General features: G+C 42.5%; 1 protein-coding gene across 10 annotated transcripts in view; it reads left to right on the forward strand.

Moving 5' to 3' along the window:
- The window catches only part of EBF1 (EBF transcription factor 1), a 392,195-nt gene extending 370,437 nt beyond the window's left edge, over nt 1-21,758 (forward strand). For 4 of the 10 annotated variants that reach the window (XM_038534887.1, XM_038534888.1, XM_038534889.1 and 1 more), the window contains exons 13-18: nt 4,624-4,689; nt 5,674-5,851; nt 6,524-6,703; nt 10,501-10,695; nt 11,026-11,094; nt 19,725-21,758. In XM_038534887.1, coding sequence (XP_038390815.1) covers nt 4,624-4,689; nt 5,674-5,851; nt 6,524-6,703; nt 10,501-10,695; nt 11,026-11,093 — 687 coding nt within the window. In that variant the 3' untranslated portion in view covers nt 11,094; nt 19,725-21,758. Of the gene's footprint in view, nt 1-4,623; nt 4,690-5,673; nt 5,852-6,523; nt 6,704-10,500; nt 10,696-11,025; nt 11,095-19,724 lie in introns of those variants that run through there. The other 6 variants (XM_038534892.1, XM_038534893.1, XM_038534897.1 and 3 more) reach the window with 3 other exon arrangements.
- The last annotated feature ends 4,786 nt before the right edge of the window (nt 21,759-26,544 follow it).

Raw genomic sequence — 26,544 nt, forward strand, 5'->3', positions numbered from 1 at the left:
CCACAGCCATCTACTGCTGTGCTGTGCTGTGCTGGATGGGACAGTCAGCACTGTTCTCAGAGGAATGAGAGAGATTAGAAGCTGTGGTGAAGGGGAATTCGTTCTGATAGAACAGTGTCATTCTCAAGAGCCTGGGCTGTGATGTCTAACACTTGAGTTAGGCAGTGGTCAGTTGTGTGGACACAGGGAAAGTTGGCTGACCTCTCTGAGTTCTTAGTTTCCTCATCTGCCAAAATGGTGGTGTGGACAGCACCGTAAGAGGCTCTCTGTGAAGACTAATGAGTTAATGTTCCACTTTCCACAAATGACAGTAATTTTTATCATTAAGCAAACCATCATCACCACCTTTATCACCAGGCTTTGGAGGATGAGAAGGCATTATAAATGGGCACAGATTGAAGCCAGCATTCCAAATAAAGAAAAGGTGAAAGGAATGAAGGCCTGGAGATGGGAAAGAGCCAACATTTTGCTTCTAGGCTAGAGAGGACTAGCTAGACAAGAATAGAGAGCCATTCTTCAGATGTGTAGGGAGAGGAGATTGGATAGAGAGGGTAGGACCAGATGATAGGGAGAATCTTCTGTAATGCCCATTGATCCCTGTACCTTAATTCTAAGTAGATAATATGCCTTGAAAAGTGCTGGAGAGTAATACCAGTTTGTTGACTGCTGGGGCAACAAGAAGCTCAAACATAATTTGTTAATTGATGGGGTTGCAACATAGAAAGTACAGATGAATCTTCCTTCCTTATTTCTAGTCCATTCAACATCTTTATTATAAAGGCTCTGAAACATAAGTAAAAACCTATAACAATTAGCCTTGAACTGTTTCTCTTGGAGTTGGGTTTCCCCAGTGTTCCTGTAGAATCTATATAGCTTATCCCCTTTTTTCTTTGCAGAACCTCACTCACATTATTATCAGCCAATGGTCATAACAGGATAGGGGAAACAAGGTTTTAACTATGAGAGAAAATAGATTGGTGAAAGTTGTTGTTTTTAAAGAGTAAAAATTTTTTTGCCTCTTTAAGAGAGGAGATCCAGGGGCATGAAAATAAAAATACTGACTCAGGATGTAGATTGGAAAACAAGCATTAGCCTTATAAGGAGACTCTGGGGCTTTTCAATATTTAGGATACTAGTATTTGTCTTCTTTATTCCCTACTGGGATATTTTTTAATCTAAGGATAGGATTAATTATCTTAGAAGAATCTAATCTCTGCCTTCATCTTTTAAACTGCAAACAGGGAGATGTTTTAAACATTATGAAAAGAAGAGAAAATCTCTCCTGACAAATAAATGCCTTGAAAAATTAGATATTAGTACTAGTCAAGTGCTCTTTCTTTTCAGAAATATTAAAATTGTATATTAGCATGGAAGAATCCTTATACTATACTCCCTTCTAATGCCACAAAAAATAAGACTTTAGGAACAATTTCAGAGACAAAAGATTATATTAAACATCCAGTTCTTCCCCTTATGGGAAATTTCTTTCTTTCTTTCTTTCTTTCTTTTTTTTTTAACATCCCAGGCTCAATCATTTCCTAATGTGAAATTACAGATTTTTCAAATTATCATATAAAACTGCGAAAAAATTACACTTGTGACCACAGAAGAGATAGCATACACTATCAATTTGATTTTAAAAGGCATACATCTTTTATACTACCTGTCATTTTTATAATGCCTTTTACAAATTTAATCAATACATTTTAACATTCTATATACTTTAAGTGCAATATACAATAAATATTCAAGTTTCATCTTAAACATGCTTTAGCCTTTAAATTGTTAAAACCTGCAGTGCCCTTTCAATCTACTTACATAATGTCATAAAATATACATTTCAAGGTAAATGAAGTCAGCTACTTCAATTTAGTCCCTCAAACTGGTAGTAAATGAGAGGTTAACACTATGGTGCCAAACCCATTATTGAGTAAATTTAGCACCTTGGACAGCTCTGTAAAATCTTTATTGCTTTCCTGACCTGCTCGTCATGTTCTGTCTGTGTGTTCAGTGGCTCTCAGCTCTGATTGAAAGGCAATATATTAGATCCCCAACACAAACACGCTTGGGGGCTAGTTCACTGGGAGCGTAATGACATGGAGGTGAGAGCAATTTTCTGGTCACCAAAATCCAAGCACCTTCCAGGTCCGTTGCACTAACTCATAGAGGACCCAGAAATTTCCTTTTCCCTTCCCATTTGCAGAAATAACTAATAGAAGCTGAATCACACTGGCAAAACTGAATCAAATGTGGGCTGTCCCTTAAACCCCAAAGTTGATACTGCAGTAAAGGACATTTTTAAGTGGGCAAGATATCATTTAAGGAAATCACTCTCAGGACAAGAAATCCAGGTTCACTCACCACAAGACTGCTGGTCTGAAGTGATACTGGGCTACAGACCCACCTATGGCGATGTGCCTAGTGGGAAAGCATGACCTAGCTCCTTGGATGGAAGAAGGATGTAACTTTATGAAGCAAGATTCGCATGTTTCATTTTCAAAGGATTAATGGTGGTTAGAGCTCTGAGTATTGAACAAGCAGAAAAAGAAACAATTGGATTGTGTCATTGGAAAACTTTATCGTCAAAAATATATGAGAATTATGAGAATAAAATGTATAGCATATAGTGGTAGTTGGATTTTTTTCAGATTTATGAAAACTTCAAAGATCTTGGAGCTTATTTTGAACTTCCCTCCTCCCTGGTTCTGTGAAATTAATTAAAATAAGCACTGCTCAGAGTCCTCAAAGATGGTGTTCCAAGACTGAAATTCACAAGTGCAGCTTCCAACTGCACCTCATCTTGCCTTTGACAAACAGGAGGCTTGTTTTCTTCCTAAAATGAAAAGAAAGAAAAATACCTTCTCTGCCAAACCCAAACACTGGCATAAATATTTATTTGGAGATATAAATGAATGTAGACCCAGAGAAGTCAAATCTTAGTAAATAAACTAACTTGATCCTATTTTGTTTTAATCTTTCCTAAGAGCCAGATAAAGCCATGAGGTTTTAGTGAAAGCAGCACAGGCCGAATTTGATATGGGGATAGGGTTTAGTGTGACCATACCATAGTAAATTATTAACTGCTGTGGTCAGACAATACTGCAAACAAAAAGTGGTAAATTATCTTGTAGCTTGCATTTGAAAAATAAAGAAATTATTTCAGATGTATTGATTCAAACTCCATTGATTATATAATGCTTTTCACTCCTTATATGAAAAATAACTGAACTGTTTTATAAATGGGGTTTAGCAACTTAAGGCAAGCATAAATGTTTATTGAGAACTGAAAACCCCTCTCTCTCATTTTTGAATTTAGGACATTATATATGTCATAAGTAGTTATTGCAGTATGACAACTATTTTATCTTATATTATAGAAAATTTAAAATTGAAAAATGCTAATATGTATCTAAAAGCTTGTCATTTCAAGAGTTGTTCAAGGATTTTTGAAGAGGCTATGGTGACAGCAAAATGAATGTAATTACATCCCTATTTTCTGATCAGCGTCTACAGTATACGAAAATCGAATAGCACTGCTTCTCCATGCAGAAATCTATTGTGTAAAATATTTAAAGTTAAACTTCTTTTTGCAACTTTACCCACAGCAAAAAAAAAAAAAAAATATTATAAAGGTATCTTTTTACAAATCACCTCTGATAATCATGCCATACCTTTATGTTTGATTCTCTGATAAGCCTCCATTTTACAAGCTTAACTTTCCTCTTCCTCTTCCAGTTAGGGCAGACAATTAGGGCAGAATGAAGAGAGAACGACTTCTTTTAGTTGAAGGAAAAAATTACCACCACACACACTTTTGTAGAGTGCACTATTTATTAGAAATAAGCATGCAAGCTAAAAATGGAAGCCTACCTAAATGAAAAGAGGGAGACATTTTTTTTTCTTCAACTGGAATGAAAAGCAGGGCATATATCTAGGATGAGAATGAATGAACAAATGTGAAAAATGACAAACAATACTGAAATAGCAAAGAATTGCTATAAAAGAAACAGACTCTGCCAGTCATGAAAATTGGTGCTTCCGGGGGCAGGAGAATCCTTTTGTAAGAGCCTCTGACAAACAGCACATTGCCTCAGAAATGTGGATTTACTCCATCACTCCCTTATATCATGGCTCTGCCACACAAGGGAGATAAACAAAAGAAGTTTAATGCTACATGCTTCTAGTAGCCAAAGATTGATTGGAAATCCCTCGAAAATGACCTGTCTGATAAGGTCATGGTTCCTGGAATAAGCAATTAAGTACTAAATAAACACATCTTAAGGATTCATAACATGCACTGAATGACATCGATTGTAGTAATCTAGTAAATGACCTCGCAATTGTATTCAGCAATAAACATATGAGTGCTTTATCGTGCCTATGGCAGACTATTGAGTGATGTATTTTATCTTGCAGTGCCAATGATGCTCACCTTTTGACTCAATTAAGTGTGTATGTGAACAGGGATAAATTGGCGATTTAACACCATTCTGGGGTTCCCCAAGCTACTGCCTCTAAAGCAGTGCGTTAGCAAAGCATGGCCAGGGGGAACTGGAACGTGATCTTGTGAAAAGATAACAACTGGCCTTCACTAGAGGATTGTGTCTGCTTTTCTCTTGACAGGAAGTAATCCTCAAAAGGGCCGCAGACCTGGTGGAGGCGCTGTATGGGATGCCACACAACAACCAGGTGAGCATTACTGGCTCTCGAACCGGTGTGGGCTTCCACATTCCATTGACGATCTTGGATTCCTTATTGTGCTGAAAAAAGATGAAAAATATGAAAGCCACTTGCATGAGTTCAGTGTCATCCGGCCATGTCAGGCTATTCAGTTCTTCTCTCTTATTTTGTAAATCTTTTATTATCTTTGGTATGAAATCATTTTCCTTACGAGAAAAGGTACTCTATTTAAAATGAATCTTCCGTGGGAATGGACTTCCTAATTGAGGAAGAGAGTTACTGATGTTTTACTTCATTCCTCTCAGGTTTTCAAGCAAATTTAGGACGAAAAGGGGGGTTGGATTTCTTCTCCTAAAACGTATAATAAGGCCTGAATAGAATTGTCTGCTCCTATTCACAGAGCAACTCTATGTATATGATTCAGATTGCTCTGGAAACTATGAGTCTGAGCGACCATTCACTCCTTTTTCTGTGTCACTTGAATCAGTGTCCAAGGGACTCAATTCCACTGATAATTGGGGACGCAGGTAGTCATCTACAACCTGCCTTTAACTTTAGCAGGGGAGATGAGCTGCAGCCTGTGTGTGTGTGTGTGTGTGTGTGTGTGTGTGTGTGTAGAACACCAGTGCTCCTGTGTGTTACTGGCAGCAAAGGGAGACCCCAGGCTGCTGTCATATGCAGTGAGGGATGGCTAAGACAATGACCCTTCAAAGCCAGACGAACAAGGTTATGTGGCCCAGCTCTGTACTTAATTAGGTGACTGTCTTTAAGTGAGCTCTCGTGTCTCTCTGAGCCTCAGTTCCCCTATTTGTGATATGTGCCCAATGGTGATAAGACTTGTCCCAGGTTTGCTGAGAGGTTGCAGAAGTTAACACAGTTAAACCACTGAAAGCCCTGAGCACCGTGCCTGGAAGATAATAAACACTGGAAAAGATGGTTTTCCTGGGCGTATGGCTAGGGGTGGCTAAAAGGGGTATTCCTTTTACTTTGCAGGAAATTATTCTGAAGAGAGCAGCTGACATCGCAGAGGCCCTGTACAGTGTCCCTCGCAACCACAGCCAGCTCCCGGCCCTCACTAACACCTCGGTCCACGCAGGGATGATGGGCGTGAATTCCTTCAGTGGACAACTGGCTGTCAATGTCTCCGAAGCATCGCAGGCCACCAATCAGGGTCAGGAGCCTGTTTCCTCCCTCCCTATTTCCCTGCCTCTTCCCAACCTCAGGCTTCTCCACACAGCCCCGTACCGCCCACCCCCCCATCACCATATATTTGGCACAAAACAGTTTTTATTGAAAAACAGGGTTTTTTTTTTTTCTTTCCAAATGGGGAGATTTCCTAGTTTGTGTGTATCAAATATTGCTGTGGAATTTGGTTTAGAGCTATCACGCCCTGCCGTGTGGTCTCAGAGGCTAGAAGGGATGCATGCACTTAGCCATCTCTCCATTTGACTTTTCCCCATAAAGCACGAATGACAGATCGCAAAGAGGGTTGGAATTAAAGTTCTGAGGGGCCAAAGCACATCATCCTCGCCCAGGGAATAGGAACCTGTTAACTCCAGGGTACATCTCTTAGATTGGGATTTATTTCTGCTCCAAAATGATAATTTATAGGTCCTGCATTGCCACTTCTCACGGCCCTGCTAAGTATTTATGATCTCCTAAGAAATGTGTGTTTTGCTCGCTTCCCATTTTAATCACAGAGCTAGCGCCACCAACCCACGCACATGAATCACCCAACCCCTTCCCTCTGGGCTGCCGCGGCGGGACAAGAAACGGAGACCTTGCTCTCCCTCAGCCTTCCTGGATTGCCGCCCTCACCCCTGGTTTTGCCCCCATCGCTCAGGTTTCACCCGCAACTCCAGCAGCGTGTCACCGCACGGGTACGTGCCGAGCACCACCCCGCAGCAGACCAACTATAACTCCGTGAGCACGAGCATGAACGGATACGGCACGGCTGCCATGTCCAACTTGGGCGGCTCCCCAACTTTCCTCAATGGCTCAGCTGCCAACTCGCCCTATGCCAGTAAGTAGAGATGTGGGTCCTGCCTTTCCGCATGCTTTTGCCCCAAGAGCTGGCCCTGTGGCCGGCGTGTGGCCCCACTGTGCAGGTCTCCTCAGCCTCAGGGCCCCCACCAGGGGATGCGACTGAAGGTGACATTTGTCTTCTGCAGAAATCTGTGCCCTCCCTTGCTCACCTTCCCCATCCTAAAGTCTCCCTGGTCTTCAGAACTTTGCTAAAAGCCTAAAGAGCGGTAGGATGTCATCGCTGGAACCCAAGCTTCGAGTCAGAGTGGAGATGGCTTTGACTCCTGCTCCCTACCAGTTCCCTGACTGGAACTTGGCCTGGTGCAAGTTCTCTCCCTCCAAGCCTCAGTTTGCTCATCTGTAAAATGGGGAGGAGAACTAACACCCACCCCAACCAGTTGTTGTGAGACTTTGATAAAATAATGTATGGAATGAGCTTGCCTTAATGTCTGGCCCACAAGACGCACAGTCAGTAAATCTCAATCACCGTGATGACAGAGTGATCCTAAGTGGTGCTGCTCGTGTAGCATTGGCAAAACAGGCTAAAACTTAAAATGTCTCCCTTTAGGAATAGGATTCCTTTTTTCTTTTCTTTTTTTTTTTTTTAAACGCTTGAAGTTCTTTTCCCTTTGTACTTGATATGTACTAAAAACCAAACAACAGCAACATCAAAAAACAACAACAACAAAAAATTTTATTTTTTCCAAAAATCTGTCAAGATGAAAAAAACACATACATAAGAAAAAAATATTCTTTTTGGTGCATTGTCCTTGCCTTAAAGAAGTTTAGTTTAAGGAACTTTTTGGTACAACATTCAGGTTGCACCTAAAGAACCTCAGGGAACTAGCATCTTTACATATAAATGTCCTGGGCTGCGTCTCTACAATCTCTCCATCTCCCTCTGGGGATTTTTACACAGATAACCAAGTTTATCTTGGACAGTGTGGGGTAACTCTTCTGTTTTGTAAAATGAGGCCAAACTCTTAGACATTCGTGGAATGATAGAAGATGTGTTGTTAAATGAAAGAACACTCACAATTTTTTTTTAAAGAGTCGTGGCTAAGAAACCCTAAAAACTATGCTGTCTCTAATGGTGGAAATATGAAATGTTCTAATCTTTGAAAGAGGAAAGATCATTGTTGGCCTTTGAGAAAGGTTATTTCTGAAAGTAATACTTAAGGCCTTTTACTTTCTTGGTGAATTTTTATGCTCAGTGTGTGCTAACTTTCATATTTCCACTTTATCTGTTTGGAATAGCAGCTTGTTGTACCTTTAGAATTCCCCCAAATAATCTGCATACATTAGGTCTGCCTGTTCCAGTCAATGAGACCAGTTTCAGGAATTTGATTCATTGAAAGACTGTTTCTCATAGATCTATCATTTCAGTGTTCTCCCATCTACTCAATCAGAAAATGTTTCAATCATGACCTGAAAATTAAAAGGTGGCATTCTTAATTAAATCAATAAACTAATTGCTATATGGTAGCAATTTAATTTAGGGGCTTGGATTGCTGTCTTCCCAAGCCCTTGCAGACACCCACCAACTTCAGCCTGAGATTGCATCTGTCAGACTGTGAAACTTCCAACATTTAATTTCCATTAATTGATTTCCTCAGTGCTCACAAATATAGTATTAAATTCTCAAATAGGCTCTCAGATGGGACGGTTTTATCTGCATAAATGCAAATAAAACAATAAACACAAAGCCCAGCTGATTTGAATTTTTGCCTCCATAATATTTAATTATTCATAAACCACTCATGTTGAAAAATTCCGAACAGAATAAAAAATAAAATAAGACATTGCACTGGTGAACACACTTTGTGGTGTGGTGGCTGATAACTAATAATGTTATAACAAATGGAGCTGCTTGACTATATTTCAGCCTTTCCTCTGTGAACCACCCCCCTCAAACTCCCCACCTCTAAATACACATAATGATCGCATTTGCCAACGAGATTAATTGCCTTCCTCAGTGAACCAGCAGGATTTCAAGTCTACGAATATTTAAAAATCAAACCTCCAGTGCAGGAGTTTTGCAATTTAAATGGGTGTTATTATTGAGCGTATTTTCACATTTACAAATCCTAAGAGATGTATAAAAATGCTGGCCTCATTAAAAGAAAAAGTACAGTTTAGAACATGTTGGTGAAAACTCCAAGGATGGCGGCCCAGTGTTCTGCTCTGTCAAGCATTTGGTGCCTTTGGATTGTGCAGTGCTGAGGGCTGATTCCAAGGGGTCATTTCCCTCTGATGGCAGTTGCTGCCCAGATGGATTTGATTCCCACTTCCCTCTTTCTGCAGCCAGTAGGCCAAGGGAAGGCCAGCCCCCTACATAGCAATTTAGACTCTGGTGGGCTCATGGGAAGGGGGTCCTTTCCCCCGGTGATTGTTTCCTTTGTAGGGTAGTGTAGTGGAAAGGACACTGGATTTGAGTCTGGTTCCTGGCTTCATCACATTCTGCCTCTGGCCCTTGGGCATGTCACTAAACTATTTTCTGAGTCTCAGCTTGTTCAGCTTGCTCAGGTGTAAAAAGGATGTAATAGGCCTCAACTTAGGGTTGCTTTGACAGTGACATAAGATGAAAAAGGCATGAAGATTCTTGTGAATGATAAAGCCATATGAAATGTTTATTACATAATGGGAAAAATAATACAGTAGAAGGAAGTACTTAGGATTTGAATTAAATGCCTGAAAGTCACTGGGCAGGATTCATATTTTTCCCAGAGATGGAGGAAATAGGTGAGTGTATGAAAATACTGCTCGCAAGAGGAGAGGACTCACTGTGCACAAAGTCTCTGTCTCCTGAAGTAACCATGACATTATTAGCAACTAACGAAATATGAATGGCCAGGCTGAAAGAACTGTGGTTGGTAGAGAATGTGCCTCCACCAAACTCATATCTCCAAGCAACTAGGTTTTCCTCCCTCCATGAATTGCCAAAATTCTCCCATCATTGGTAATCCACATCCTCACTACTACTAGACTGTGAGTATTTACTAAAAAGCTCCTATCCTACTGCTTATTAATTCACAAGTATTCGTGTACAGCTCTACAGGGGATAGAAAGAATTTGGAACTTTGACTCGTCGTTCTGCATTATCCACAAATATTGCCTGTGGCAGTCTATTTACCCACCTGGCCTCCTACCTACCTATATCTGTGTGTGTGAGACATTCAGGTACAGTTGTATCCTTAAGAAACTCGTAGCTTCATGGGGAGAACAGGAACACATACACACCACCATCTGCCAGTGCTTTAATTTGGAATCCTGGCATTGACTTCAACCTACCCTTCTTCCTCACACCTCTCATTCCATCTGTGACCACACTGTCTCAGGCTGGCCTCCTCCTGCCTCTGATATTACCAGCCCCTTTGCTAGAGTCTTAGTTTAGGTCCCACCCAGAATGCTTCCCTTGACACCTCCCCCACGAAGCCTTCTTTGCTTCTTTTCTCTGCCTCTGCAGAGTTTGCCATGCTCACCTTTGTTGTTGTTTCATGCTACTCTATCCCTTTGAGAGCACTTTTGTTATGTGGCCTGGGGATGCCCCAGTGCCTAGCACACTGCCTGGCACATAGTAGGCCCACAATAATCACATAAAAGATCACCACCAACAAGAGGTGGCATGTGCCAAGTACCAAGTGATGAAAGCAGATAAGATCCCAAGAGTTCAGAGAAGGCTCATGCTGGAAGGGTGGCCTGAGCCGGGTGGCTGGGTGAAGGACAGGGCTGAGCCACCTCATCTCAGGATGCCAGGAGAGGTGCTGATTTCTCCTCTCCTGTTGCCCCATTCAGTCGTGCCATCCAGTCCCACCATGGCCTCCTCCACAAGCCTCCCCTCCAACTGCAGCAGCTCCTCGGGCATCTTCTCCTTCTCACCAGCCAACATGGTCTCAGCCGTGAAACAGAAGAGTGCTTTTGCGCCAGTTGTCAGACCCCAGACCTCCCCGCCTCCCACCTGCACCAGCACCAATGGGAACAGCCTGCAAGGTAAGCCCCACCCAGGCCCCCCAGGATGCCCGGACTTCACCCTCCCAGGGCCTGAGGCAGATGCATCACTGGTGTGAGGGATCCACCTTGGGCTGGCCTGCTTCTCTCTGCCCTCCTTCTGTTTGTTCCTTTGTGTTCACTCTCCTTGGCCCTGGCCCCCAGGCCCCTGGCCCCGCACATCCCTTCTCAGCTGGAGTTGCCTGAGCTGTCCTCTTTCCAATGCCAACAATTCTGCTCAGGCCTGGGATTTGCTTGAGAATACTATTTCCACTTACTAATATCATCATTTCTCTTTTCTCCTCTTTCATTCCCTGTGGTCGCCATAATCAGACCAGTCTTTTGTGGACTCTAGCAAGTTCTCCACTGCAGGGTCTCTCCCGGGACTGGCCTTCTCCTGAAGTAGGTCACTCAACCTTCCCTTCCTGTTGCCTGTGTTGGAGTGAACGTGTGTGGGGCTGATGATGTGGAGTGGGTGAGCCATGGCCTGACCGGGAAGCCCTGAGGTTAACACTGGAGACCAAAGTCCCAAGACTGACTTCTGGGAACCAGAAACCCCAAGTTGAGACTAGAGCATCCTGGTTCATATTAAAATTGTTCCATTTTTGTCTCCATCATGGAGTATGGAAAATAGAAGTCACCAAGAATTGAGGTGACCTCTCTATTCATTGAGGAAAAATAACCCCACCCTATTAAAATGGGTCCACTGTGTCTTACATTCTTCTCATGTGCTGACACTGTTGACCTGTACAAGCTCATTCATCCCCCATAGCAGTACTGTGTGTTGGGCATTTGAAGCCCTACTTTCCAGATGAGAACACCCAGGTCAGGGAGGTTATGATAGGGCTTGACTTCCCGCAGTAGCTTGTGGCCAAACCTGGCTTCAGACTCCTGAGCTCAAAAATTCATCTCCTCTTTCCGTCTCCCAAGCACTGTCTGACTCAGAGGGGGTAAAAGGGATGCATCCAGGATTCCTAAGCCAGCTGGCAGGGAAATAAGATCAATAAAATAATCAGCTACCATTTATTTAGCACCGAACCATGTGTCAGGCACTGTGCTCAGCACTGAGCATGCTTTATCTTATTTAATCCTCATAGCTTCCTAGTGAAATATGAGGATATTATGATCTCCATTGTACAGATGATGAAACTGAAGCTTAAGGAGAGGAAATACCTGCCTGTAGGCATAGCCCATAAATGGTGGAGATGAATGTCAACCCCAGCAGGGTCTGTGCCCCTCACCCCTCAGCCTGCATGGTTCCCCACAGTGCCTTCCCTCAATGGTCATCATGCCGTCTTCTCTGGTAGAGAAGGGGGGCGGGAGAGTGGCAGATCCATCTGGGATTTCTCGGCCCTGCCTCTTATATGTATATTATGTATTGTATGTACATGTATGTATATTTTGTTATTTATACAGAGTACACATGTACTCTGCACCAGACACCTTACGTTGATATAACCTTATATTGATTCTTCCAAAGAAGAATGCTCTTCCCTCTCTATAGATGGGAAAATTCAGGCCCAGTTTGCTCAAGGTCACACAGCTGCTACTGACAGAGCCAAAAGTGAACCCAAACTGTGTGATTCCAGGACCTGAGCTCCTGATTGCTCTGACTTTCTGACTCCAGACAGGCTCTGCTAAACATTCTGCAGAAACCTGCTGGCAAATCTACCCAGCACAGCCAGTCATGCCTAGTATGACCTGCCTATGTCCCTCCCTTGAAGAGCGTTGGCAAAGCCATCTGAGAGGGCAGAGGAGAATAATCTGAGTTGCACTGCAAGCAATATTACTCACAACGGGTCCCGCCCGCCTCCATGAAGGGAGCCACCCAGTCATACAAATCTGACTCTTTTTCAGCTGATGGTGCTTTGTCACCCTCAGTACACCTCTGACTGGCAAACTGAGGATAGCTTACAATGAGTTTAAATAAAGATAACACACAGGGAAGCAGAAATCTGCCGTACTTGAGCTGCCTATCACAACCCTCATTAAAACATAGATTTGCTATCAAAATAAGGTAGAATAGGGTTTGTAATCAAGAGTGGGGAGGCGGTGCTTGAGAAGAAAAGGCCCGCAGTGACTTCAGCAGGCAGTCCTTTTGCAAGGCCCAGTGTCTTTGCCTGCATTTGGACCCCTGGGTGGGGGGGGTGGGGGGGGGGGTTGCAGGAAGGGCTGAAAATAGGGACTTAGCCCAGGCTGTAGAATGTCCTAGATTCAGGGAATATCTAGTGGTGGTGGTGGTGGTGGTGGTGGTGTGGTGGTGTGTGTGTGTGTGTGTGTGTGTGTTTACGCGCACGCATGCATGTGTACACACACGCCAGCAGGTGCTCTTAAGTAATAATAAAATGGCTTCAAAACAGGGGACTCATACAAAATTTGTTCATTTGTCACCCGGGGCATTTCTTTCTTTCTTTTTTTTTTTTTTTTTTTTGTAAATGAACTAGATTTTATTTATTTATTTATTTATTTATTTATTTATTTATTTATTTATGTATTCATGATAGACACAGAGAGAGAGAGGCAGAGACACAGGCAGAGGGAGAAGCAGGCTCCATGCAGGGAGCCTGATGTGGGACTTAATCCCAGGACTCCAGGATCGCGCCCTGGGCCAAAGGCAGGCGCTAAACTGCTGAGCCACCCAGGGATCCCCCTCACCCGGGGCATTTCTAACCCAAGTCTGCACAGGTTCTGAAAGTACAGGGACAGTTCCCCTCTGTTCTGACCAGAAACCGAATCGCCACCTCTCCATCACATTTCTCACGTGCAGCTGCACAGTGGGAAGGGTTCAAGGTGAAAAATTTAGGAACACACTTTGTGCTCGATCTGCTATTGTGGATGACGTTGCCCTTTCCTTCTAATGGAGCATGTGTCCAGGAGATTCTTTCTGATGCCTTTTTTTTTTTCCCTCCAATATGTTCATGTACCAAACATCTCTACCTTTGAGAGGTGGCCGGGTGGGGGGTGAGAGAGGTATGAGTAGAGAAATTAAAGTTGCAATAACTGACACCGTTTTCCTGTAAACTGTCTCGTCTGTCTTCCTGCCCACTGCATGCCCAGCCACCACCCCCAGCAGGTAGGGCCCACATACCTGGAATTGCACCTTGGCCCTCTATCCACATCCCTGCAGCCTATGGTGCATTCCATCATTGCTTCCAGGGAGCTCCTGCCTGGCCTTGGATTCTCCCCTGAAGAAAGGGACATTGGAACTCCTAGACCTGTAACTAAAGAATGACCTCATTATTGAGGACATGGGTGACCTATAGGAGGCGAGTGGGGGGGTGCGGGGTGGGGCGGAGGGGCTCCTCTTCCTTCTTCCTTCCGTTTTTCATTGTCACAGTAATTCCATTTGGATCCACCTAGTTCATAACTGTGGTCATTAAGACAGGGCAAGTGACAAAGGAAGACATTGGTTAAGCAAATGGACTGTATGAACAAACTCAGAGGTGACACGTTTAGGCTGTTTGAGTGTTTTGTTTTTTTTTAAAGATTTTATTTATTTATTCATGAGAGGCACAGAGAGAGAGAGAGAGAGAGAGAGAGAGAGAGAGGCAGAGACACAGGCAGAGGGAGAAGCAGGCTCCATGCAGGGAGCCTGATGTGGCCTTGATCCTGGGACTCCAGGATTCATGCCTTGGGGTGAAGGCAGGTGCTAAACCGCTGAGCCACCCAGGGATCCCAAGGGTTTTAAAGACCTGTGTACCTCCAACTGCCACTCTACTAATTTTACATCATTCTGGGTTTTTTTTTTAGCCAACTCCTTAAAGGCCTTTTTCCCAGAAGCCCTGTCTTGGCCCCCTCTAGTCACTTCATAGATGTTTATTCCCCAATGAACATGCATTGCAATCTCACATGATGGTGATGATGATGGTCACAGCTACTAACACAGGAGGGCTTGTTCCCAGCTTGACTTCTGCATTATCTCATTCCCAACCTGTAGGCTATTTGTTGTCACCATTGTATAGATGGAGAAATCAAGCCTTAGAGCCAATGAGGATGGCTCATTCAGAGTTCCACAGCTGGCAAATTGAGAGATCCTGGGTTAAAACCCAAGTGGACTGATTACTATGTTAAGCCCCAGTGCTATATGGCCATACTGTCATCAAGCCACTGGGGTAGGCCATGTGAACTACAAAATCCTGGCCTTAAAATCTTTCCCTGTATTAAAGGAAATGCAACAGTGGAGAGACTGGGTGCCCGCCTGTGGAAGTTCAGAGGAGGAAAGATTAGGGAGAAGTTAAAATAGCCTCGTGGTGAATGCTGCCAATGAACTGGACCTTGGATGAAGGGCAAGAAGGATTCAGGAAGAGGGAGATGGGGAGGGGCTTTCGAAGCAGAGGATTAAAGATACCTGGAGCCAAGGAGTAATGTGCAGTAACCAGCAAGTCACTTGGCATCCTGGGATACCGAAGTGGGGATAAGGTTGAACAAGGGAGTCCTTACTTGGAAGCCATAAATTCCATTCTGTACATATATTTTATAATTCACAAGTTCTACTGCGGTTCTGACTGGCTTTTCTCTCCCAGATAGAAAAAACCTTGGACAAATTACTGTATGTCTGAGAAATTTTGGGGGGATAAAGCAACTCTTATCTCAGCACTTTTGGAGTCTCACTAGATATGCTTTTTTTTTTTTTAAAAAATTAATCTTGTGGTCAAGCAAATCTAGAAAGTGGCACTTACTGAATCCCAGTCTTGGAGAGTCACAATGCACCTAAGTTTATTAAAAGCTCTGAGACATCCTACAGTTAAGCAAAAAAAAAAAAAAAAAGAGGACTGTTCCATTTAGTTCTCTAAATTTATTTGCTCAAAGAACTCTTTTGTGAATGTTAAGACCAATTAACTGCCCATGAAAAACTTTGGAAAATGTGGCCATATTTTGGATTTAAAGAGATAATGCAGAGACATCTTCTTCCATTCCTATCTAGGTAAAGTCATTGATAAATACTGATCCTGATTCCCCAGGTGTGTTCTATTTTCATAGGTCAAAGACTTGAGTGACCCACTATGCTCAGCCACTGTCCTGGAGACGTCCTCTCTCTTCTCCGAAAGCTTATACCCCCTACAGCATGGATTCTATGCAATTTCAGGCCTCAGAGGACTTCATTAATCAAGAGAGAGGCAGCCCCAAGGAGGCTGTCAGTATGCCATTGGACCTCCCCACAGTGTAGTGATTTTAAACCCTAACCATGTCCTGGACAGTCCCTGCAACGAAAAGTTAAAAACAAAAGACCAGTGTGATCTCTTTCTTTCTTTTTTTTTTTTTTTTAAAGATTGCATTTATTTGAGAGGCACGAACAGGGGGAGGGGCAGGCTCCCCACTGAGCAGGGAGCCGGGTGTAGGGCTTGATCCCAGGACCCTAGGATCATGACCTGAGTTGCAGGCACAGGCCTAACTGACTGAGCCACCCCTCCCCCCCCAGACCAGCGTGATTTCACAGAAATTGTACTCACACACTGATTTTTTTTCTCACCTCACCTTGTTGAAGCTCGGGCGGGCTGGCTGGCCCCACCCGACTCTAGATGTCACGCAGTCCAGGGGTGATCTTGTGGAATTGTCTTTTGCTCTGTGCACATGCTCAGTTTGTGCAAGATCTTCCCCCCCCATTCTGTCTCTGATTAGCTCATAATTCTTACACACATATGGTGGTTCGAGGAAGACCATATTCTACCCTCTCACTCCAAACTCTCCCAGCTCGGCCAAACTTTTCATTTTGGCTTTGTTCTTATCAAAATGTGAAAACCATAATGCAAAATGCATGGCCTTTCAAGCCAATAGTTTCTGACCTTCTGTCAGAGATCGTGATCATCCAGCTGCTGGGGAAGATGGCAGAGCCACCTCGATCTTACGATGTCTTGTGATGTTTGGCATATCTTGCTCTCTGAGAGTGTTGTGTCCTCATGGAAATCTTCATGGCCCCTACTTGGGCAAATCAGTGTGCTAGCGGCATTTCTGGAACATTCCAAGCCTCAAACACCATCTCTCTCACCCACATAAGTAATCTTGAGGATTGCAGCACAGATACAAGAAAAACAGCTCCTAAAAACCCAGGAGCTTTCCCGCAGTCATGCAGTGGAGATTACATTATAAAAAGGCCTCTTTAGAGGTGTAGCAACTCACAGGCTGAAAACTAAAATTTATTTATCAGGAAGTATTCTGTGACTGGAGTTTAGGAAGTCGCAGATGAGACTTAAGGAACTGTGACCCCGGTGTTTTATGCAGAGTTCTGGGTGTAGGTACGAATGGGCCTTCTTCTGGAGAGAGATTCCATGATTTCCATTAGACTCTAAGAGAAGTCTGAGGACCAACAAAGGGAAGGTAGGAAAGTATGGGTAGATCAAAGCCACCCCCTAGGTACCCTCAGATGTGTCTGTTTGCATGTTTTTAATTTCAATTATTTGCTAAGATGTATAAACCGGGCTCGGTTGTATTTTTAAAAATGCACGTCTCCATCATCTTTTTTTTTTTTTTTCCATCATCTCTTGAAAGAATTCAGATCTGGTGGTTGTGAGCAGGCATTTCTGCGCGGCAGCTTTTTCTTTTCTTTTCTAAAGAAAGCATGCCCTTGGCAGAGTCACCTCAATTCCTATCAGGGCACTATGCTCACTTATGTTCTCCATCTGGGCTCTCAGGGCATTAGAGTTTGCAACCCCTATATTCCAGATTGAGAAGCACTGTTAGCTATGAACTAGCACATCACTTAATTTTGCTTTACTATTTTTAATGGGGACCTAGTGGAGGTTTAATCTAATTAATCTAGCACATTATTCAGGTACAAAACACTGCTAGATTTTTTTTTTCCTGGCCATCCAGAATTTTAAAAAAATCCCAATATTTTTAGGGTCCAATTAATAAATGGCTGGTTCCACTGACCAAATTAGCAGGAAGTTTGTCAGTTCTCTGCTTTGCCTCATATTGACACTGCCTGAGCTGTACCCAATAGTCCAAGAGGGGACTGCCCTTTAATGTCAGGCGTACAAAGTAGATTTTGGTGAAGGGCAGAGCTAGGGCTTGCTTCTCTTGCCAAAGGTTTAGAACTCCCACAGAAAGGCCTGTCTTTAATAAGGGTGCCGGGGACCCACCTCCAGCCTAGATGAAAGATCTTTAGGGAGGCAGAGCCATGCTGAGCTGTCACAGTGCAAAGACCCCCTGCCCCCTTGCCTTTGGAGCTACAGCATCTTGAATTCTCCTGTTAAGACTTGGGTTGAAAATCTGAGCTCCCCATTTCCGTCAGATCTAGGGCTCACTTGAATCTTAAGGGGGACTGCTTTTCCAACTGATCCCGAATCTTTGGGGGTTTAAGTTGGTCTGCGTTTGGCAAGAGACACTTCCTGTTTCTAAGAAAAATGGCTTATGAGGGCTTACGAAAAAGACTCCAGGAGCTTTTGGACTGCGAAAGGGCTCTTGCAAAACAACATTTGGATGATTTACGTGTACATGAATCAGAAACATGTGGATTAAATTTCCCTGTGAATACAGATGGGTTTAAAAATTAACGGAAAAAGTGTTTGGCAAAATACATTTTTTAATTGAATTTAAAATGCTGGGGGTGGGGGAGGGGAAGCAGGAGGGTTGGGGGGGCTGGCAGGGCTCTGAGCCTTAACTAGCCTCCCTGTGTCTGCAGCAGCATCTGTGGTACTTGGGGTTTGCTTAAAAAACACGCACATTCTTCTGGACGTGAGAGTTAGGACACGAAGAGGGCCACTTTCTAGACTCAGTCATCACTGACAAGAACATCAATTTAAATTTAGAATTGCCAATAAAAAGAAAGCAATGCCTTTCTCTCTCCTCTTTGGAAGCAAAGATGGCCACTTCTTGCTTCTAATGTACGCATTGCTTTTCCCTCAACATATTTCAAAGTTCCCATACTATTTTAACTTTCTTACAGACGTCCCTTCATTTCTCATGCTCATCATTCAATGGGTGGTGCCTATTGATTGAAGAGGAAGCACAGCTCAGAGAGGTTAAACCATCAGCACAAGGTCACACAGCTAGTCTAGCAGCAGAAGGGATGGATTAAAAGTAATAGCAGCTAACCTCTATGAGGTCTTTACTCGGAGCTGCACCTCACATATGTTATTTTATTTAATTCTCCAACAACCTTAAAAATACCACTGGCCTTCCAAATATCCTTAACTGCATTTTCTAGCTGAGGAAGTGGAGGTTCAAGGAAAAAGGTTAACTACCTTGGGGTGGGGGGCGTGGGTGTAATGAGCACAGCATATTCAGAAAGCAGGAAAGTCAGAGGTGGAAGGCTGGCCTATTGGAGTCGCTGCTTTTCTAAATACCACTGTGTGCGGCCTCCTAACTCAACCCTTTGAAAGATTTTTTTGATTACCCCAGGATCTTACCCCAGCTTTCCTAGGCTGTAATTTTCTAGGAACGTGGTCAGATCATTCCAGAACCTTGAGTGAAGCAGTGGTATAGGAGACATCCTGCAGTTTCTTGCAAACCTGTCTTCCCCTCCCGCTTCATACATTATCCCTGCTTCTTTGCCCAGGGAACAAGGCTCCCGGTGCTCCCTTCTCCCAGGCAGGAGGATTGAAAGGACGGCAGGATTCCTTCATGCAAATACAGAGCACAGAGCCATGTTTTTTGTTTTTGCTTTTGTTTTTGTTTTTTCGTAGAACTAGCTGGCATTTGGGATGAACCAGTTCTTTTATTTTGTATGATGGAAGTGAAGGGGAGGGGAAACAAAGAGTGACAAATTGCAAATTCTTACTATTTTGCAAGATTTGGGGGCTGCAGCTTTCCCAGCGGCATTCAAACTATGCAACTTTCCAGTTACATTTTTAAAATTGAAATCAGACTTGGAGGATGTTTAGCATCTTCTGTCCCATTAAAGACACATACACAGGCTGATATATTATCATTCTTAATAAAGTACATGTACATTTTATAACAAAAACTCATTCCAGGGAAGATGAGAGGACATTATTCAGCCAACAGTGTTGTGTGGGTGGTTCCCCCCCCCTGTTTTTCTCAGTGAGAATCTTGGATGCAAAACCATTGACTTTCATCTTCTCTTTCCACAGCGATATCTGGCATGATTGTCCCTCCTATGTGAAAGAATTGCCTTGAAGAATTTTATTAATGAAGAGGTTGGATTCTGCTACAGAGAGTAATCTGATACAAGTCCCCAAGTGGAACTTTTAACTCAGGCCTTTTTAAGAGGAATCACAATAACTGCAGATTTTTAAACAAACAATATCACCGACCTTGCAAATACTGAAATTGGAAGGGATCTGCAAGTGCAGAGTGTTGGTTAAAAGTTGTACCTCCCGAGTATTTGGGGGATATATTTATTCTGTGTTGATAAAAGCAAATCCACTTTTTCTTTTACTTTCTTTTTTTTTAAAGCTTAACTCTGCAATCATTGGTCTTTTATAAACCATAAAGCTGTATACAAGGGACACTATAAATAAGACTCCATGTTTTAATTTATGATGTTTTTAAAGCTGTGTAAAGGGAGAATGAAGTGGTGATATTTACAAAAAAGTTAAAAAGAATAAAAAAGAAAAAAAAAAAAAAAGCTTGTATGGGACAGAATAGGAATGCCAGTTAGATTTTTTTAGAAAACTAAGGGTCGGCTTTTGCGCCTTAAAGCATATCAAATGGTAGTTAGCTCAGACAGTGCATTTTCAATATCTAACTTAACACGCCATCCCTTAGCAGTGCAAGCTTATTTCTCTCTTTTGTATTGTTGTCTTAAGTAACTGTGTAAATAAATGCAGCCTGGAAAGTTAAAAAGTGATGTAAGTGATCACATTTTTCCCTTCTACTCAAAAATCCAGTGCCTCTAGACAGATTGTTGAAACTGCGTATTGAAACCTGGTATCATTCTCTCTTTCACTTGTGTCAACTTCTTCTGAAGCCGATGGCCTCTTGAGAGCTTGATGGCGCACATACTGTGTGAGAATCTCCTATGAGACTTCATGGAACAGGGTCCAGGCACAGAATTCCACATTAAGCCCTCCAGTTACCAAGCCAAAATCCCACTTTCACACCGCCATTTGCAAGTTTAAAGTTTACTCATCCTAAATGCTGATTCCTACCAATCCTCCACAAGCTGACAGAAGCAACATGGCAGGTATTTCAGATTTCCCATTGGAGATAACGCGCCTCTCTTGGTGACCCTTACCATTTGTAACATAATAGATTAGAGCGACAGGTTAAGTGCTTTGGAATTAAGAGTAAAAGGAAAACTGGGAGAAAGGAGAAGAAGGTTGAGAGCTCCAAAACATAGTTTTCTGTTCTATGGAATTTTTGCTCTCATCATCTGGGAAGTGTTCTTAAAAGTAAGAATAAATAGCAAAGATGCAGCAAAGCTCGGAGGATGCATTTGCCTGATATTTTTTCCTTTGCTGTTGTGTTTTTGTATGTAGTTATAAATACTGTAGATTTTTTGTGATTTTTGCCAAAGTCGTTGTTCTATTTATACATTTTAATGTCTTAAGACAGTTTTTCAATATCACAAAAAAGATTTTACTGCATATTTTGCAAAGAAAAAAAAAGCTCACTACCTTTAGCTTGCACATACTTGCGAAGTTAATTAAAAGGCTTTTTGTTTTAAAGGGGATTTTGTAAAATATCCATATAAATAATGTATTTATCTTTGGAATTTGTACATTGCTTTCCCCTTCTTCCTTTTCCTCCCACTCCCAGTTTATTTTATTGTGTATGTTTGCTATGTGAAAAGTGCGTATTTGTTTGGTCACCTACAGTTGTATTAGCTGTTTCAATGTGATTTTTAAACATTTCATTTATAGTTATTTTTAGTTTTGTTTTAAACCATGCTTCAATTTTTTTATTTCCACCCAAAAGCCATTGTCTATTTTTGTATTATTTGTAAGTTAAGAAGTTTTTTCCAATATATGGCAAAAAAAAAAAATAGTAGCATATTATTCTTGTAGCATTTAGTTCTGTAGATTAAAAAAATGTATCCTTTGCTTTGGAAGCTTACAGAAAAAAAAAACTAATGCTGTTTTACTCTATTAATATGCATGGAATCTCTCCCTTTGGAGTGACGCATTTTGTGCATTAAATTTGGGGGAGAAACTTCATAGAAATCAATGAACATACTTTCTTTCTTAAGTCTGCTTGTATATTTCCTCTGTCTTTCACATAAATATAAACCAGCAGATTGGATGCCTTAACAATGCAAATCATATTCATTTCACTTGTACATTGTAACTGTGCACCAGAATTGTCAGTCATCACTAACATTCTAAGAAAAAAGAAAAAGAAAAAAGAAAAAAAAAACAAAGAAATGGAAAAGCACAAAAGAACTGTTTTGTTACCTTAAGACAATGTAACTTTTTCTAGTAGAGCAAGAAATTTACAACAATGCTGCAACTGTGCATGCCCCCATATGGATTTTGCAATGGTTTTCACTAGACTGGCGGAGTGCGATTTTTATGGGTTGGGGCGGGTGGGGGATGGGAGTTGTGGGAGGGAAGGGAGGGGAGGAAAGCTGATTTTTCAAGGTGAGAAATAATAATAATGATGATTAATAATAATAAAGAAAACTGGAAAATGTAAGCAAGGTGGACGCATTGCTTCTCGGTACTCAGAAAGGTTGTCTGAATTCGTGTGGTAAGCGCTGGCCTGAAGATGTATACAATTTAAAGCCATATTTTGTCTGGTGAGCCCATTAACCGTTTGTGAAGGAATGGTCAGCCGGCGAGGTGTCCGGCTCAGACCCTGACAACAAAACGCCACCCGTCTGTCAGCCATGTGTAGTGGTTAGAACTTTTCTGGAAAGTCCAAAGAGCCTTTAAAATGTGTATGATTTGTGTTCTGTTGCCTCTATTTATATTGATTAGATAAAAAGATGTTCTGGCCCTCTGACCCTCTTTCTTCTACACAAAACTTCTACAAGTAAAAGATGTTCCCCTAAATACAGAATATGGCTTTAAGAAGAAAATGAAACAGAGAATTAAGATTTCAGTTTTGGGGGAAAAATACAGCTTCTGGATGACTGGATTGCCTGACATGCCCTGGCCTCACATTGTACTAGGATGCAGCTTAATGAAGTCATCTCTGAATCTACTAACCTTTCACCTTCTTATCAAACTTTTTGAATAGACACGCACTGTACAGTTCAATTGTTAGAGAACCTAACTACTGTAGAGATTGTTATAATTTTTTTTTTTTTTGCAAAATTCAAGCTGTAAAAACTTTTCAACTTTCACAATATTTAATTAAAGTTACTTCCTGTCTGTGATGGCAGCTTCTAGTTGTGTATTCATTTCAGTATTTCAGATGAGCCAAAGTCCAACATATGTAGAAGGTCTGTGTTTGCAATTACTCAGACCAGTGTTGACACCCAGAGAAAAGAAATCTGGGTAGTCCTGGGACACCCACTCTCTTTCTTTGTAAATCCTTGGGGATTTGCCAATCTGGGATGCAAATTGCACACGCACAGCGTACTGCTGCCCTCTGCCGGCAGCAGATGGAGGCGCACATGTGTACACTGGCCCACAGAGGAGCCAAGAGCCCCAACAATTTCAACAGCCAAGAAGCAGTGCGATCCTCCTGCCCTGACTGAACTGTGAGTCCAGGATCTGGCCATTCTAGAACGCCATCCTCCGTGCTACAAGTCTGAACCAAGCCCTTCACATGCAGCTGCTAATTAGTCCCAGTGAGCCTTCTGGTCAATTAGTTATGTGCCCTGGTTCATTGATGAGGAGGCATGTGTGAACTCATAACCTTCCATGATCTATAGATTTAGATTCCTTGTGGATGAGACACTCTCTCTGTTGGATAAAACCAACTTTTTCTGGAGTCTAACATTCCACAGACACCCAGTAGGCACCTTCTCTTGTAAAATGATTTTAAATTCCATCATAATCATAAGTCTTTCCAATTGTTCCTCCAATGCATGCCGTGCCCTTGCAATTACTGGACATGGTACGGTTAACAATACTTGTGAAATGCCGCAGAAACCTAGCGAGTAGGCCAGAGACCACAGAAACCTGATGACCAGAACTAATAGGCCATCACACAGCCACCATCTTGGTCATCTTGGTAGTGGGCATTGTTGATACACTTCCAGTCTCGAATACAGCCCACTTTGAGGTAATGAAAGAGTGTAATGAACAAGTTAATAACTGGAGAAACTATCATCATTTTCTTTAAAAGGGAGTCCATTGATTAGTTTGGTCATTCCATTGGATTCTGTATCAGACACAGGTCCCTGTATTAGATGCAGAAAATAAAAAAAAAAGAATAAGAGGACCCTGCCCTCAGGATGCTCACCGTCTCAGACAAGACAAATCTATACTCAAAGCAGTTTAGGAAGTTTAGAGTGACACATCTATGTCACAGTGCTGCACAGAATAAAACAGACATCTACTCCTCTCCACACTGGCCTCCGCTTTCCTTAAGGCCTATTTCTTGGCAGCATTTGTTCATTCACTCATTCACATTCACCTTGGTGGTTTGCTGTGCACCCAGGACCAGGGGAGGTGCGGTAGATGCCACAGTGAGCGTGGCGATGCTGATCCAGCCCTCATGGAGCTCATAGATGAGTGGGGGCAAGCAGACATTAAGCAACCACACAAGTAAATATTAACAACCCCACTATGACAATGAATAAAAGTCTACAGTGTTCTGAAAGTATATTACAGTGGGATCTGATTTAACCTGAAGGGCTGGGGAAGGTTTCCAGAGAAAGTGACATTTGAATGGAGATGTGAGGGACTAGGTAACCAGCTGGGGTGGGCCCCTTAGGCCCAGGGGATGAAGGCAGATGTAAGGATCTGAGCTTTGGGGGTGAGTATGTGTCTTCAGGAACAGAGAAACCGTGTGAGTGGAGCCTCCGGGTATGCAAGATGACACCACAGAATTGGGGAAATTCAGTTCAGTACACACACTGAGCACTGCGCTTGGCACTGGAGCAGATGCTAGGATGTGCAGGGAGACCAGTCATGATTCCTGCCAAGGGGCCTAAGTCTCAACTCAGCATGGTGCATAAATTCACAGCCCTGTATTTGTCCACAAGGGCTATGCTGGTAAAGCATGGGGGGGTGAACTGGGGTGAAAACAGACAGCGAGCACCTCGCTTGCTCCCGGCAGTTGCTCCCACATGGGAATTTGGGCTCAGTGATGCCCATCTTTCATTTTTCAAGAATGCTATGTGTATTACTGAATTTTTTTTTAGTGTGAAATTTTCATTTTTTAAAACATTGTCATCTGATCCAAAAATAGTGTCTTAAAAACACTGCACTGGGGAAACAAAAACCATGAGCCTCTAGAATGTCAGTTTGGGGCTTCTGGCCAAAAGACATGTTGCTAAAGGAGATGTTTACACAGCCTGATTTGAGGGTCATAGTGATCTGCCCTATCCATGAAGATCAAGAAACACTGCAAAGAGGGGATGCCTGAGTGGTGTGAATAGGAACTCTCCAAGCAGATAAGGGAAAATAGGGCATGAAAGGCCATGACCAATGCCTTTGGAGCTGGCTATATGAGGAAAAAGTACCTGAGATTAATGGAAAGGAATGGAAATATGGGAAAATGGAATATGTGATTGTGGAAAAAAAAATCCCTAATACTCTGCAGTGGCCACATTCAATGTAAAAATTTATGCATCATTTTTTTTCCAATCTTTTTGCCTTGTGGAAAGACCCCCATGAGTAAATTCACTTTTAGGTAGACTTCCAGAGAAGTGAAGTCTTTCCAGTACACCAGGGCTATGCCTGCCCTAGCATGCTGCCCATCAATCACATTCTCAAGAACATTGCTCCTGGAATTATTTCCCTCTCTCTCCAAGTCATCAAGTTCTCCTACCTCAGTAGTACTTTCTTTTTTTTTTTTAATTTTTATTTATTTATGATAGTCACAGAGAGAGAGAGAGAGAGAGAGAGAGAGAGAGGCAGAGACATAGGCAGAGGGAAGAAGCAGGCTCCATGCACCGGGAGCCCGACGTGGGATTCGATCCCGGGTGTCCAGGATCGCGCCCTGGGCCAAAGGCAGGTGCCAAACCGCTGCGCCACCCAGGGATCCCTCAGTAGTACTTTCTTACCAGCCTACAATATGATGGCATTTTAAAGCAAAGAAAAAAAAACTATTTGACCACACTGTTGTTTCAGCCTGCCATCTTTCTGCTCCCTTTAATAGCAAGTTCCCTCACAGGAGTCCTCCAGGTCATCTCTCTATTCTCTATTTCCCTGTGCATCCTAGCATCTAGTCCAGTGCCAAGCACACAGTAGGTGCTCAGTGTATGTACTGAATGGAATTTCCCAACTTCCACGATGTCATCTTGCACTCCAGAGGCTCCACTCACATGGCCTTTCGATTTCTGAAGTCACATACTCACCCCCCAAATAGTCCTCATCACTATTCTCTTGTTATCCACATGATAATAGACGTTTACTCTAACCATGAGTAGTGAGAGGTCAAAGACATTGTAAACAAGGGATCAAACCTCTATTTTGGAAGTATTATTCTCATTGCCACATAGACAATGAATTGAGAGGCAGAGGGGAACTGGGGAAGATGTATCAGGCCAGTGCAGTGTTCTAGGCAGGAAAGTAATAGCTTGGACTAGGAGGACGTAAGGAAGAAAATAGATAGGATTAGAAATATTTAGCATTGTGATTATAGTCAACAATCACGTATCATCTATTGCAAAGTTGCTAAGAGAGTGGATCTTATTCGTTTCCACCACAAAATGAAATGATAATTATGTGACGCAGCAGAGGTGTTAGCTAATACGAGGTAGTAATCATTGCAATATAGAAATGTAGCGAATCAACCCATTGCGCATTGTGAAATTTAAACTTACACAATGTTACATGTCAATTATAGGGAATCATTTAAAAAAAGAGAGAAGTACTGAGGGAGAGGGAG

Source organism: Canis lupus, chromosome 4 (assembly GCF_011100685.1).
Source record: "Canis lupus familiaris isolate Mischka breed German Shepherd chromosome 4, alternate assembly UU_Cfam_GSD_1.0, whole genome shotgun sequence".
NCBI classification, from domain to species: Eukaryota; Metazoa; Chordata; class Mammalia; order Carnivora; family Canidae; genus Canis; species Canis lupus.